The sequence below is a fragment of the Urocitellus parryii genome, chromosome 11 (genome assembly GCF_045843805.1).
Source record: "Urocitellus parryii isolate mUroPar1 chromosome 11, mUroPar1.hap1, whole genome shotgun sequence".
Lineage (NCBI taxonomy): Eukaryota > Metazoa > Chordata > Mammalia > Rodentia > Sciuridae > Urocitellus > Urocitellus parryii.
In genome coordinates, this window is record NC_135541.1 from 25,332,005 (window position 1) to 25,344,554 (window position 12,550).

At 39.5% G+C, this 12,550-nt stretch overlaps 1 protein-coding gene across 1 annotated transcript in view; it reads left to right on the forward strand.

The window, feature by feature from the left end:
- The first annotated feature begins 849 nt into the window (after positions 1-849).
- The window catches only part of Smap2 (small ArfGAP2), a 51,192-nt gene continuing 39,491 nt past the window's right edge, over positions 850-12,550 (forward strand). Inside the window, exon 1 of the mRNA XM_026412894.2 lies at positions 850-1,377. Coding sequence (XP_026268679.2) covers positions 1,275-1,377 — 103 coding nt within the window. The 5' untranslated portion in view covers positions 850-1,274. The remainder of the gene's footprint in view (positions 1,378-12,550) is intronic.

The window sequence follows — 12,550 nt, forward strand, 5'->3', positions numbered from 1 at the left end:
TCCTTGCTGGGTCAGTAGGATGCCTGATACTTAGCCGTTTCTCAGGAACAATTTGCAGAGTGAGTGAGTGAATGAATGAATGAAAACAAGAGCAAGATGGCAGATGTTTTCCTAAAGAAAAGGACAGCCACTAATAAATTATCTGTAGCAAGGTGGCTTTGGACAATGATGTTTAATAATCATTTTTAAGTCATTGCCTATTCTGTGCTATGTTGTAATCACCACCCTCCTCCCAAATAACCTTCAGTATGAGTCTGCTACACAAAACTGCATTGTTTTGTGAAGATGTAATGAATCAAAGAAGACACAGATTGTCTAGGCAGTAGGCAGAAGAACGTCCGAAGATGGTGATGGCAGTAGAAAGCTAGTGAATATCAGTGGGAGGCGGCATTCCCATAGAGGAGTGACCAGAAACTTCCGAAAAATGGGGAGAGTGTGATTTCCCCTTAAACTTCGGCTAGGGACCTTTTATGTGTCTGTTGAAGGAAAAAAAAAAGCTGGAGGACTTTGGGGTATCCACAACCCGGAAATTACATAAGGATGATAAAAACTTAATTCTGAGTTTTTGTGAAGATTATATTGGGATAATTCATGTAACGTGGTTAGCACTGTGTCTTCCACAGCAAGAACTTAGCAAATGTTTGCTTTCTTCCTTTTCCTTTATTCCTTCCACTCTTTCTGCCAGGCTCCATTCATTCTTCTCCAAGGACATGCAGGGGGCGTGTCTTCTCTTCCTCCGCCCCTACAGAAGCCCCGCCCCAGCCTCTCCGGGGATTGGTTCTTGGGAGGCGGAGCCGAGGCAGCGCGGCGCGGTGGGGCGGGGCGCATGCGCGGGCTAGGCAGGGTGGAGGTAGAGAGGAAGAGCTGCCGGAAGTAGGCGGCGGAGGTGGTGTCCGAGGTGGCGGCAGCTGCCAGGGAAACCGAGGCGCGGGACACACTGCCGGCTGAAAGGCAGGCCCGGGGGTCGGCTCTGCGTCCGGCACCCAGGAAGCCTCGGGCTCCCTTCGCCTGGGCTGAAGGTCCCTGGTCCAGCAACCTCCGCTGGACCCAGGCCTTTCCCTGAGCCCGCCAGGGGGCGCGGCGCCGAGGGGCTGAGGAGTGGGGGGCTGACGCCGCTGACCCTAGAGGGGCGCCGGGAGGTGCGGGAGGAGAGCTCTCCCCCGCTCAGGTGGTGCTCCTGGGCGGGGGACCGGGAGTTCTCACCTCGGACTGAGACGGGGGCATCTGGGGGCTAGGAGGGCGCGTCGCCCTCTGCCCCCTCCGGCACCCTGGCCATGACCGGCAAGTCGGTGAAGGACGTGGATCGGTACCAGGCGGTCCTGGCCAACCTCCTGCTGGAGGAGGATAACAAGTTTTGTGCGGACTGCCAGTCTAAAGGTAGCGCGTCCCTCCGGGTGGGCGAGGGGTCCAGTCGCCGGGCCGCGCCATGGGGATGGATGGCCTGCGTGGGGAGGGGGTTTGTGGAGTTTAGGGCGCCCAAGTCATCTTTAAATGGTAACGCGTCTGGTGAGCATGCTAGGTTTTGTGCGGCTCGGGGTTTGGTGTGAGCGAATTGTGTGTCAGAGGTGGTAATGGTAGGGGTGTGGGGGGCGGTGAAATTTGTGTGTTCAGGTGAGAATGTATTTCAGGGATTTGATGACTTCTGGGTCAACTGTCAGTCCGGAGCTAGCAGCCTTTCACTTGCAAATCTATGGATGAACTGCATTGTGAGTGTGCGTGTGTGTGCGCGCGCTCGTGTGTGTGTGTGTGTGTGTGTGTGTGTGTGTGTGAGAGAGAGAGAGAGAGAGAGAGAGAGAGAGAGAGAGAGAGAGAGAGAGAGGAGAGAGGAGAGAAGAGAAGAGGGGAGGAGGTGAGGAGGGAGGTGAGATGACAGATAACTGCTTAAATGATTTTTTAAAGGTGGTGATTGTTGCTGCCTGCTCTTTGGTGAGCAATTCCTTCTGTCATTTTACAGCCCTGCTGAGATCTGACAAGAGTGCTTAGGTGGCTTTCTTCTTCCAGGATGTGTGCAGAGGGAAGCTGCCTTATGCAGTGACACAGTGCGGATTTCTAGACAGCCTAGCCCCGGTTTGTGGAGTGTGTTGGAGGCCTCATGTGTGTGCTGGCAGAAACTAACAGATTTGGGCTGTAGCGCAGGATCAGTTTTATCCGTGGACAAAAGGAAGCAAAGAATTCATCATCAGTTTTGTTGCTTCCATAGTGATTACTCTAGTAAAGGTGAAATAGTGTAAATTGGCAGAATCATTTAGTCTTTGTTTCCTGTGCCCTCAAAATCCATGATATAATACAATTAAAAATCAGTATGATAGGAAAGCTTGGTTATTAGTGAAATGTTTACATTTAACATTTATAGATACAAATTGCAATATTTGGGGGGGATATTATTCATTTACTTTTGTTGGTAAGGCAGAGGATTTGCTAGGGCTATTTGCCATATAGCATGTTGGATATATATAGTATAAAAATTCAAATGTAAATATATTTATTTTGAAAAAGGAAGATGTTAATCAATGGTTTCACTTGATTACCTTTTTTTTTTTGAATAGGTTATGTAAGGAGGACAGAGGAATGATGCATTGATTTAGTTACCTAGTAGTATATTTTAGTGACCTCTACCAATAGGTAAATGAAATTTGTCATTAGGAAAGCAGATCCCCAGACTTCTTTTCCTAAATTTTTACATTAGCAAGAATTTATTTAAAAAAGTATTTTAGAATCAATTTATGTTGAGTAGGTTAATTTCTTATAGATTGATCCTTGTTAGACCTTTGGAGGATTCAGTTTAAAATTTGTGAGTTTTTTGTCTTTACTCAAATTCCCTTATGTCCTTACTTGACAGATTTTGAGTCATAGTGAAGCAACCCACTGGTAGCAACCCATTGCTACATTTGGAGAGTCAGATGCCATTTTGATGATTAGTAGCACCCACTCCCCTACTTCTCATATTACTTGTATTCTTACTCATGTTCCAATAAAATATAGCATGTGGAAGAGAGGTTGATTCACCACTTCTTCCTCCAAATTTTTTTCAAATTTTCTGTTGCTCTTTACTAATAACCTTGTTTGGGATCATATATTGAAATGTTAATTAATTCTTAATGAGAACTTGTAACTGCTTGCTTCTAAAATCTTATAGCTGCTGTTGATGGTAAACATCAACAGATAGTTACCTGGTAGCGTTGACAAAAAATATATTTGGTTGGAGAAGGAATCTAAAAAACTGTTGGCTAAAATGAAAATTGGATTTGAGTTTGTTTAACTGTATTTCTTGTGTCTTTTCTTAGAAAATTGAGTTCTAATTGTATAGGCTCTGGTGAGTGCTCATCCATTAATATTCAGTCAGTTGATACAGCCTGAACTACTGACCCACAAGTGAATATTTCTGTAATGTTCTGAAATAACTCTTTGGCAACCACTCTTCTTTTTAAAGTCTTATTTAGGAATGTTATTTCTTAATTAATTGATCCTAAAAATGTATAATTTAAATTTCAGAATAGAGAAAAAGCAGGTGTTCTTTTTATTTAGTAGAAGTCTTGTTGGTCCTGGGGTTTTTCATTTTTTGAGCACAAGGTTCCCCAGTGCCTGGGTTCTCTATGGCACTGGCTTGATTTCAGTATGAGGAAAGAAGATTCTTCCCTGATGCCTCTTTAAAAACTCCATTGCTGGGGCTGGGGTTGTGGCTCAATGGCAGAGCACTTGCCTATCACGTGTGAGGCACTGGGTTCATTCCTCAGCACCACATAAAAAAAAAAAAAATAAATAATAAAATAAAGGTATTAAATCCATCTACAACTAAAAACAATTTAAAAAGCCCCTAAGCCCAAGATGTGTTTTCTCATCACCAAAGACCTCGAGCTAATGTGATCTTTAGGGGCAATTTTTAGACTCACTTAAATAATGATCAACAGAGGACAAAACTACTGAAAATTTCAGATATGTCAGTGGTAACTCTGGCTAATTGAGGCCCAGTTTCATTTTTGAGTAAGATGGAATGTGTCATACTTTGTTCATATTTGGAATCTTACTGGTCCAAGGCTTGGTCTTTTCTCTGCAGTTCCTGTGCCTGGAATAAACCCCCAAGCAACCTCCTCAGAGACTGTGGATTAAACTAGACACTCCTGTTTACCATGAGAGGATCTGCCTTTTTGTTGATTTGAATACTCATGTCCAGTATTGGGACTCTCCTTTATCAGTCAAGGTTTATGAGAAATTGGGAGCTGTTTAATGAGCAAAGAATTTAAATGGAAGAAATTTGATGGTCTTGAGGAATATGTACTTCAGACTGTGAACCTTGAGAAGAATTTATATATATATATATATATATATATATTTTACTTTTTACATCTCCTATATCTTGTTTCACCACCAATTACCACTGCCTCTGTTCTAACTCCTATTATATATTTTTAAATTTAAATTTACTTTTTGAAAAAGGTAGCACTTTTATGTGGTTCAAAATTCAAAAGATCCAAAAGACAACATGTATAGTGAAAAGTCATTATTCTGTCCCTGATCCCTCAGCCACTTTTTTCCCTCCTGGCAAGTAACCACTATTGGCAATTTCTTACCTGACTTTTGAGAATAATATATGCCATGAAGAACAAAGGCATTTGAATATATTACTTTTAGTACTTTTATGCAAATAGTAGCATATTACCCACAATTCTTAGTATCTTGCATTTTTCAATCAACAATACAACAGTATAACATGGAAATGATGAAAGTTCTCTCTCCATGCACATTACATTATTTAAGGTATTGTGTAAAGCACTATCCAGGATGTCTTGATTAAGTTGGAAGATATTCTCAAGTGATTTGGAAGGCAGCTTCTCTCATTGGAGGCATCTTAGAAAGTGTCCTAGGCCCATCAATAGCATTTATAAGCCCATCTTTCAGGTGGCAAAGAGGCAGAGTAGTAGAAGGGGCAGTAGACTTTAGAATGGAACATGTAGTTTAAATTCCTTTATTCTTTTTACACTAGCTTTGTGATCTTTAGCATGCCACCCAATTTTCTCACCTTAATTTTTTTTAACTTTAAAAGATGAAAGCACTTTGAAAACTAAAATATTATTAAAATGTAAGCATCATTTACTTTTGCCATTGTTAATCTTATTTTTTAAGTTCTGATTTTGTTAGTTTCACTTTTTTACTTTATTCATTTACAATACTCTAGTTACTGGAAACCACAGTTAGAATGACTCACCCAGTAAAACCCTAGTCTTTAAGCCAAAACCATTTCCTATATATGGGAGTTCTGACATTTTTGCAGATTTACTTTATGGTACCCTTGAGGATGGCCTCTGGATATTCCCTGACTTTTCAGACTTGCATGAAAGATTAGACCAGTAAATTTCTTTGTGTGAAAATGTTCTAATACAGTTCTAAATTTTAATTTCTGTTAATTAATCTTTAATTTTTCTTTCATTTGTTTTCCATTGATAGCTAAGATAGCTAAGTTATTGCTTTTTAGATATCATTCCTTAGAACAAAATTTTCCTGTTTTTTTTTTTTTTTTTTTTGGTTTTTTTTGTATTGGGGATTGAACCCTGAGCTATATTTTCAGCCCTTTTTATTTTTTATTTAGAGACAGGGTCTCACTAAGTTGCTGAGGGCCTTGTTAATTTGCTGAGGCTGTCCTGAATTTGTAATCCTCCTGCCTTAGTCTCCTGAGTCTCTGGGATTATAGGAATTCTCTACTGTGCCTAGCTTTCCTGTCAATGTTTAATTATTTTTAGTTATATTGGTGGCACGTTTTGAGAGCTTAAAAAAACTATCAGATCTAATAACAGGAGGAGTTCTGCTTTCATTTCTGGTTGTTAAACATCCTTCTATAGCTAAGATCAAATAATTTTCTAGATTTTTTTTATACCTTCATTTATTTATTTTTATGTGGCCTGAGGATTGAACCCAGGGCCTCACATGTGCTAGGCGAGCGCTCTACTGTTGAGCCACAACCCCAGCCCAACTTTCTAGATTTTTACAGCTAATACACCTTAACTCGACAGTCATGGTTAGATTGACACAGTTTTACTGAAAGTAATTTATCAAAATCCCCATTAAATTGTCTTTTTTTTAAATGTATTTTTTACTTGTCAGTGGACCTTTATTTCTTATCTATATGTGGTGCTGAGAATCCAACCCAAATCTCAAATGCTAGGCAAGTGCTCTACCACTAAGCTACAACCCCACCCCTAAATTGTCTTTTAATATCAACATGCTAAACCTGTTCCTTGGGAGATAACTTTCCTATTTGTTCTTCTTGTTCTTAAATATTGTTCTGTGGCAGTGAGGGAAAAAAAATACAAAATGCCGAATCTATTAGGGGGAACCCTTTGAAAGTCTGAGATCCCATACTACATATATTTATTCAGAAAATATTTCTTTAAATTTTATTTTAGTTGTAGGTATACACAATTTCTTTAATTAATTTATTTTTATGTGGTGCTGAGGATCGAACCCAGTGCCTTACATGTGCCAGGCAAATGCTATATCACTGAGCTACAGCCCCAGCTCCCAGCTCTTAAGCACATGCTTTATGTCAGATACTCTGCCAGGACATATGGATTCAAAGATAAGATCTTTGATCTCAAGGATTTTACTGTCCAATAGGGAAGCAGATGTGTAAACCAAATACAGATACAACGTTGTAATTATCATTGTGGCATTGTGTACAGGGAACAATGAATGGGTTGGAGAAGGAAAACTGTTTCACAGGAAGTCATGGCTTCAAAGAGATAATTAGGCTGTGACTTAAAGGATAAGCAGAACTTTGCTAGGTGAATTTAGGGGACTTTTCATTCCAGGAAGAGGAAACAGAATGTGCACAGCCTCCAAAGTGTGCTGTATGGTTTATGTGTGTGGGTAGTTTCTTGTCCACACATTGGGGCTTGTCAAGGGGTAGAGTTTGTCAACTAGTCAGGGGCCAGTAAAGTTAAAAGCCCAGTTCAATGGGCTCTCCTTTCCTTTTAACGTGCTTTATGACACTGAAATTGTGAATATGCATTATGCTTTAGATTCCCTGTTGTATAAGAAATTCACAGTGTTGTAGGTCTACCTGCTGGTCAAATGAAATGCTTTCTAATTGCTGAGTATTAAGAAAGGTCTGGGTTTAGTGTGCACAAGATGTCAATGGAAGTGTACCTTCATGGGTACATTAAATTACGTTAGAAAAGTCTAATGAAATGCCAGCAGTATGTAGTACATCATCTCTGGAGCCAGTGTTGTTGAGTTTTGAGGTTGAACATGCTTTTATGCTCAAACAGGTCATATTTTGAGTATTTGATGTGTGCTCTTGATTGTATAAGGTACCTTGCATAAACAGGTAGGCACAGCTTCACCTTTTGGGTATACTTTGCAGCAAATTTTTTTGTTTCCAGATATATCATAAACTACCTTCTTTCTGCATTTTTCATCTGATGTCATAGTATGTAGGTGGCAGCTTTCTTGGGCATAGTTGTCTGTATAACCATTCATCACATGAGTCATTGCCTGTTTCTCTTCTCCTGCCTGAAAATTCCATTTTGGAATAATATCATGCAATCAGTGACTCTGATACCCTACTCATTATGTACTTTGCAGCTGGCTTTGTATGTTATGTTGACACAGTCTACCTGTGTCGTGGAGAAGGGATAAATTAACTTATTAGAGCCAGACTCTTCTTTATCCAGATGATATCCCTTGTGAAAAAGATGCCAAGCAAGAATCTGCATAAAATGCACGTGTTTTACATTCTAAGCACACAGTTCTTAATTTTGATGTTATGTCTGCTTAAATCCTTATCACAATTGTACTTCTGTTTGAGCAAGTGACCAGTTTATATAGATATTAATTTTGAAGAAGTTCTGTATTGGCCTCTGGAATGTAACAGTTCAGCATACCACATTGAAAGATAGGAACACAATCTATGTAGAGTAGCACACCTTTAACATTACTTCACTTTTACCAGATTCCTTCGTTTTTAAAGCAGTATTCCTGTATTGGTTAACTTTTTTTCCTTTTTTTGGATACTGGGAATTGAACTTAGGGGCACTCAACCACTGAACCACATCCGCATCCCTATTTTGTATTTTATTTAGAGACAGGGTCTCACTGAGTTGCATAGTGCCTCACTTTTGCTGAGGCTGCTTTGAACTCATGATTCTACTGTTTCAGCCTCTCAAGCCTCTGGGATTACAGGTGTGTGCCACTGTGCTGTGCCTATACTGATTAGTTAATTTCTTTATCCCTTCCTTCCTTTCTTTTGCACAGAGGATTGAATTTATGGGTACTTTACCACTGAGCTACATCCCCAGTCCTTTTTATTTTTTATTTTGAGACAGGGGCTTGCATATTTGCTTAGGACCTTGCTCAGTTGCTGAGGCTGACCTCCTCCAACTTGATAACCTCCTACCTCAGCCTTCTGAGTTGCTGGGATTACAGGTGTGCTCCACCAGGCCTGGCTGTATTAGTTTAATTTTGTAGATTATGATTTGCCACACATGACGTGTCCACAATAGTGCTAGCTTTGAGGGCAGTGGTTTGGTCCTATTTTGTTTGCTGTGGTCTTTCCAGCAGTGAAATGAGTTGACAAGACCATGCTCTCAGTAAATCTTTGTTTGAATGAATAAATGGATCTTGTCATCTATATGTCTTTTATTTTTTCATTAGAAGAGATCTTTTGTAGGTTCTTTGAATAATTGTTTTAATTCTTAGAAAAATTAATTTCTGAAAAATAAGTTTAAAAAAAAGCTTTGAAGTCCCTGTTTAATGGTTTCCTTATTAGAGAAGCAAACCACTATAGGTCATAAAAGCAGAGGGAATTTAATATTGAGAATAGGTTACACAGGTAACATAAGAGCCAAGAAGCTAAACAGGGGCTGGTGAGGCACTCCAGGGATTAGTGATACTTTTGAGCTATTATGCCCCTAAGGAAAATAGAAAAAATGTCACCAAGGTTGAGAAGTCCTAGCTCTTTAATATGAGCTGGAAGCGTGGAAAGAGGAGCTGTCCAGTGGTACCCAGGCCAAATAAGAGAGAGAGAACCCTGGCTCTTGCTTCCTCCTCTTGCCTCTTATCCCCACCATACCTCCTGTTGAGGGAACTTATCCAGAAATCAGTTGGCAAGAATGCCTGGGAGATGTAGTGCCCTGTGAGAGTGGAGCAAGGAAGGGTAGGACTCAAGTGCCAGCAAGTAAAGACAAAAACACATAAAACATCTCTGAGATACAGTCTTTTCCTCATTTGAGTTATTACAGGCAAGAGATAGGAAGGGTTTTCAGGCAGGTACAACTTGGTGTGCTTCTAAAGGATCTTTGTTGCTGAAACAAGAATTAGTCCCAGGAAGTAATCTAACAACTCAGTCATAGCCTGTGTAAGTAGGGCGTGTGGCTAGGCAAATTGGCTTCTCTTGAATTTGTATGTGACTGTTGGCCATTTCGAGAAATGATTTATCATTTTTTTTTCTTAGGAATATGGGTTCCCGCCCTGTTGATTCTGGGAAATTTTAATCCTAAGCATGGTGTAGCTACACTGATACATTTAGTCTTATCTACAACTGGAGACCCAAGTTAGAATACAGAGGATGCACAGTGTTTGAGGATGCCAGCCTTAAACCTGGCTTAGGCTTTCCTTGATAGTTAAGGTAATTGTGGTGGGGCTAATTTTCCTGGTGCTGCACATCTTTTTTACTAGTCTTGTTAGTTGCTTGGTTGGTTCCCCCCACAAGTTCAGCTAGTTAGCACTGGGTAAGGGAGAAGAGATCACTGGATCTATTTTCTTCTACATTAAACTTGAAAAGTGTTTTGTCGTGTAAGGAATGCTGCTGCTGCTGCTCCATTTAAAGGCAGAGCTTCCCAAGTTGTTGTTAATAGTTTTCTTCTTGATTATAAAAGTATTTGAATTACATGATACAAGTTCAGCACTTGTAGAAGTGCTTTTTTTTTTTTTTTTTTTTTTTGTCAATCAGGTCACCTGCATTTGGGCCCTTGCTACATTAATGGAGTTGGTGGAACTAGGCCAACAAAAGATTTCAGTGCAGTGTGAGGGTGTCTGCTTTACTTTCCTTAGAGACCACAGATAAGGGACCTTCATTGTTTGAATAAAGTTACCAATAGTAAAAATCATGTAGGTTTTATTGTTTTTTATTTTTTCCAAAAAGATAATTTTCTCTTGGCAGGTATTATTGTAATTTGCAGATGTAATGAAAATTTGTAATTTGGTATTTTAAAAAGCATATCCGGCTGCTTCCCAGAGTAGCAGCTCTTTTCAGCAAGGCCATTTTGGTTTTAAAGGTATACCTTAAAAGGCACATCTGTGCGTTTTGAAGCCTCTTGTTTAAAAATTCTGATATTTTGCAATTGTGTTTGACTCTTCCCTTTTCCAAACTTTCTCCTTTCCTACCCCACTCTTCTGGATCCTATATTTCCCAACAGGCTTTGTGAATGCTGGTCCATTGATGGCTGAACGGCAGGTACCTCCCCACTGGAAAATCCCAGAGATGAGCCAAATCTACCTTCAGCTGTAGCCATCCAACAGCGTAAGGTGGCCCTGGTTGTTGTCTTCAGTTTGTCCCACTGTCCTCTTCTCCCCATCCTCCCTCTTGTGCAGCTGAAACTTGCCCTGGGATCCCACCTTTGTAACATGTCACTGGGTAGTAATAGGATTCTATTGTTCCTACTACTTTTCATTTTCAATTAATGTGAAGTAATTCTCTGACAATTTCTGTTGACCAAAACCCTCTTTTGAGTATTTCCTGTAGGCATGCTGGTTTGCTTTGAAGTATAAATGGGATAAATGTTTATCTAAGTACTGAATTATATAAGGCAATTTGGAGAATACCTTGTTGATTATTTTTAAATTTCAAGCCAGAGCTCTCAAACAGAAATTTCTTAGTCCCCAAGATGAGAACTGGATTCTTCAGGCTTCATTTATTTCTCCTCACCAAGAAACCAAATGTGTAATGTTCCCATTTTATGTATTTAGAACAAATGGCAAGAGGGAGAGACCTTCTGTCAGCTGTAGTTGATAGACTTGTCCTTACATAGTGGTTGGTCCAAATAGTGTCTTGTTTTTCTTTTTTCAGATTATGCTGTTTATTGCAGCAGTTGATAGTGAAGGAATCAACCGTAAATCCCCAGACCTCTACCGTAGAGCTTGTATCTCTAGATGTGGGTTTACATGTTAATCCTGCAGTGTTACTTCATCTCATTTGCCTGAAGTGCACACACAGTAAATTTTGTTGTTTGCCTTCTTCCTCTTTTCTTGTCTAACTGGAAGTCCCCAGATGTGTGGATTTAGAAATGATTTCTCTAATGTTTCTAGCTCTGAGTTTAAAAGTTTGTCATGTAGTATTATTTGGATGGTTGTTTTTGCTCTTAAGCCTTTGAAAAACAATTTCTTACAGGATTTTCTGTGTGAGCTGGTGGCAGCTTATTCTATAGCATAAAGATCCTGCTGGAGGGGACGTTGGTGTCTTTTTGGTTTTTTGTTGGATACTTTATCTCATGTGATAACTAATACAAGCCCTCAGAGGAGAAACAGGAAGGAAACTCCTGTTCTTACTATGATGCTTTTGTTCAAAATAGCTGTAAACAGCAGAGCTTATGAAAACCAATTTGAGTGTGACAACTGATTTGAAAAGCAAATAAACGTTGAAAGCAATTTTTTTTTTTTTCTGAAAGAGAAGCTATTTGGAACAGGGTTGACTTTGTTGCTCTGAAAGTGGGCATGAGGAGTTTGGTTAGAGTCACTGTTTCAGACAGAGAAATTTGAGAGAAGATCTTTGCCACAGTGCAACTACTGTATGAGCATTCCCTGCTTGTAGGAGAGCAAAGAAGCTTCATTGAATGCAGCATTGGAACCAGAAAGATTATAGCTTAGCACCTCCATATGTACTATATGGTTCTGAGCCTTGTCTGTGAATAGAAGCAGCCTGACACAAGTGCCTGAAGAGTCCATATTATGGCAGAGTAAAAATAGGTCCCAGTTTCATTAGATTTCTAATGTATTCAAAGAAAAAAAAATTGTTGTCATAGGAACAGATTCCCAGACCAGTTGGTTTTTGTCTGCTGGTATCTGAAGAAGTAGGCAGGTGGGAGAGTCCTTGTGCTTATTTTCTGAACATTAAACACTGTTTCTTTAAGAAGCAGAGATTTCATCTTTTCTGACTATGAAAGTTGTCCATACTCGTGAAAAAAATTATTGGAAAGAATGAAAAAACAGATTGATGCAGAAGATAGTTTCCATAATCCTCATCATAGGTTATTTACTTGAGCTTATACCACAATGATGTTATATCATTATTGTTTTGTATAACATTTATTGTAAGCATTTTCATGACATTAAAACGTCATTGTGTCCCATCATGGGAATAGGTCATTATTTCCTTAACTTTTGCCTAATTGTTGAACATTTGGATTTCAGTTTTTCAATAAAATAAGTAATTGTACAATGCCAATTTCCGTGTTACTCTTAGACTGAAAGGTGTTTATGCATTCAGTTTTAAACTAATCATTGGGACCCTCTAATTTTAAAAAGTTGTAAGATAACTTGCTTTAGAACTCTCATTCTTAAA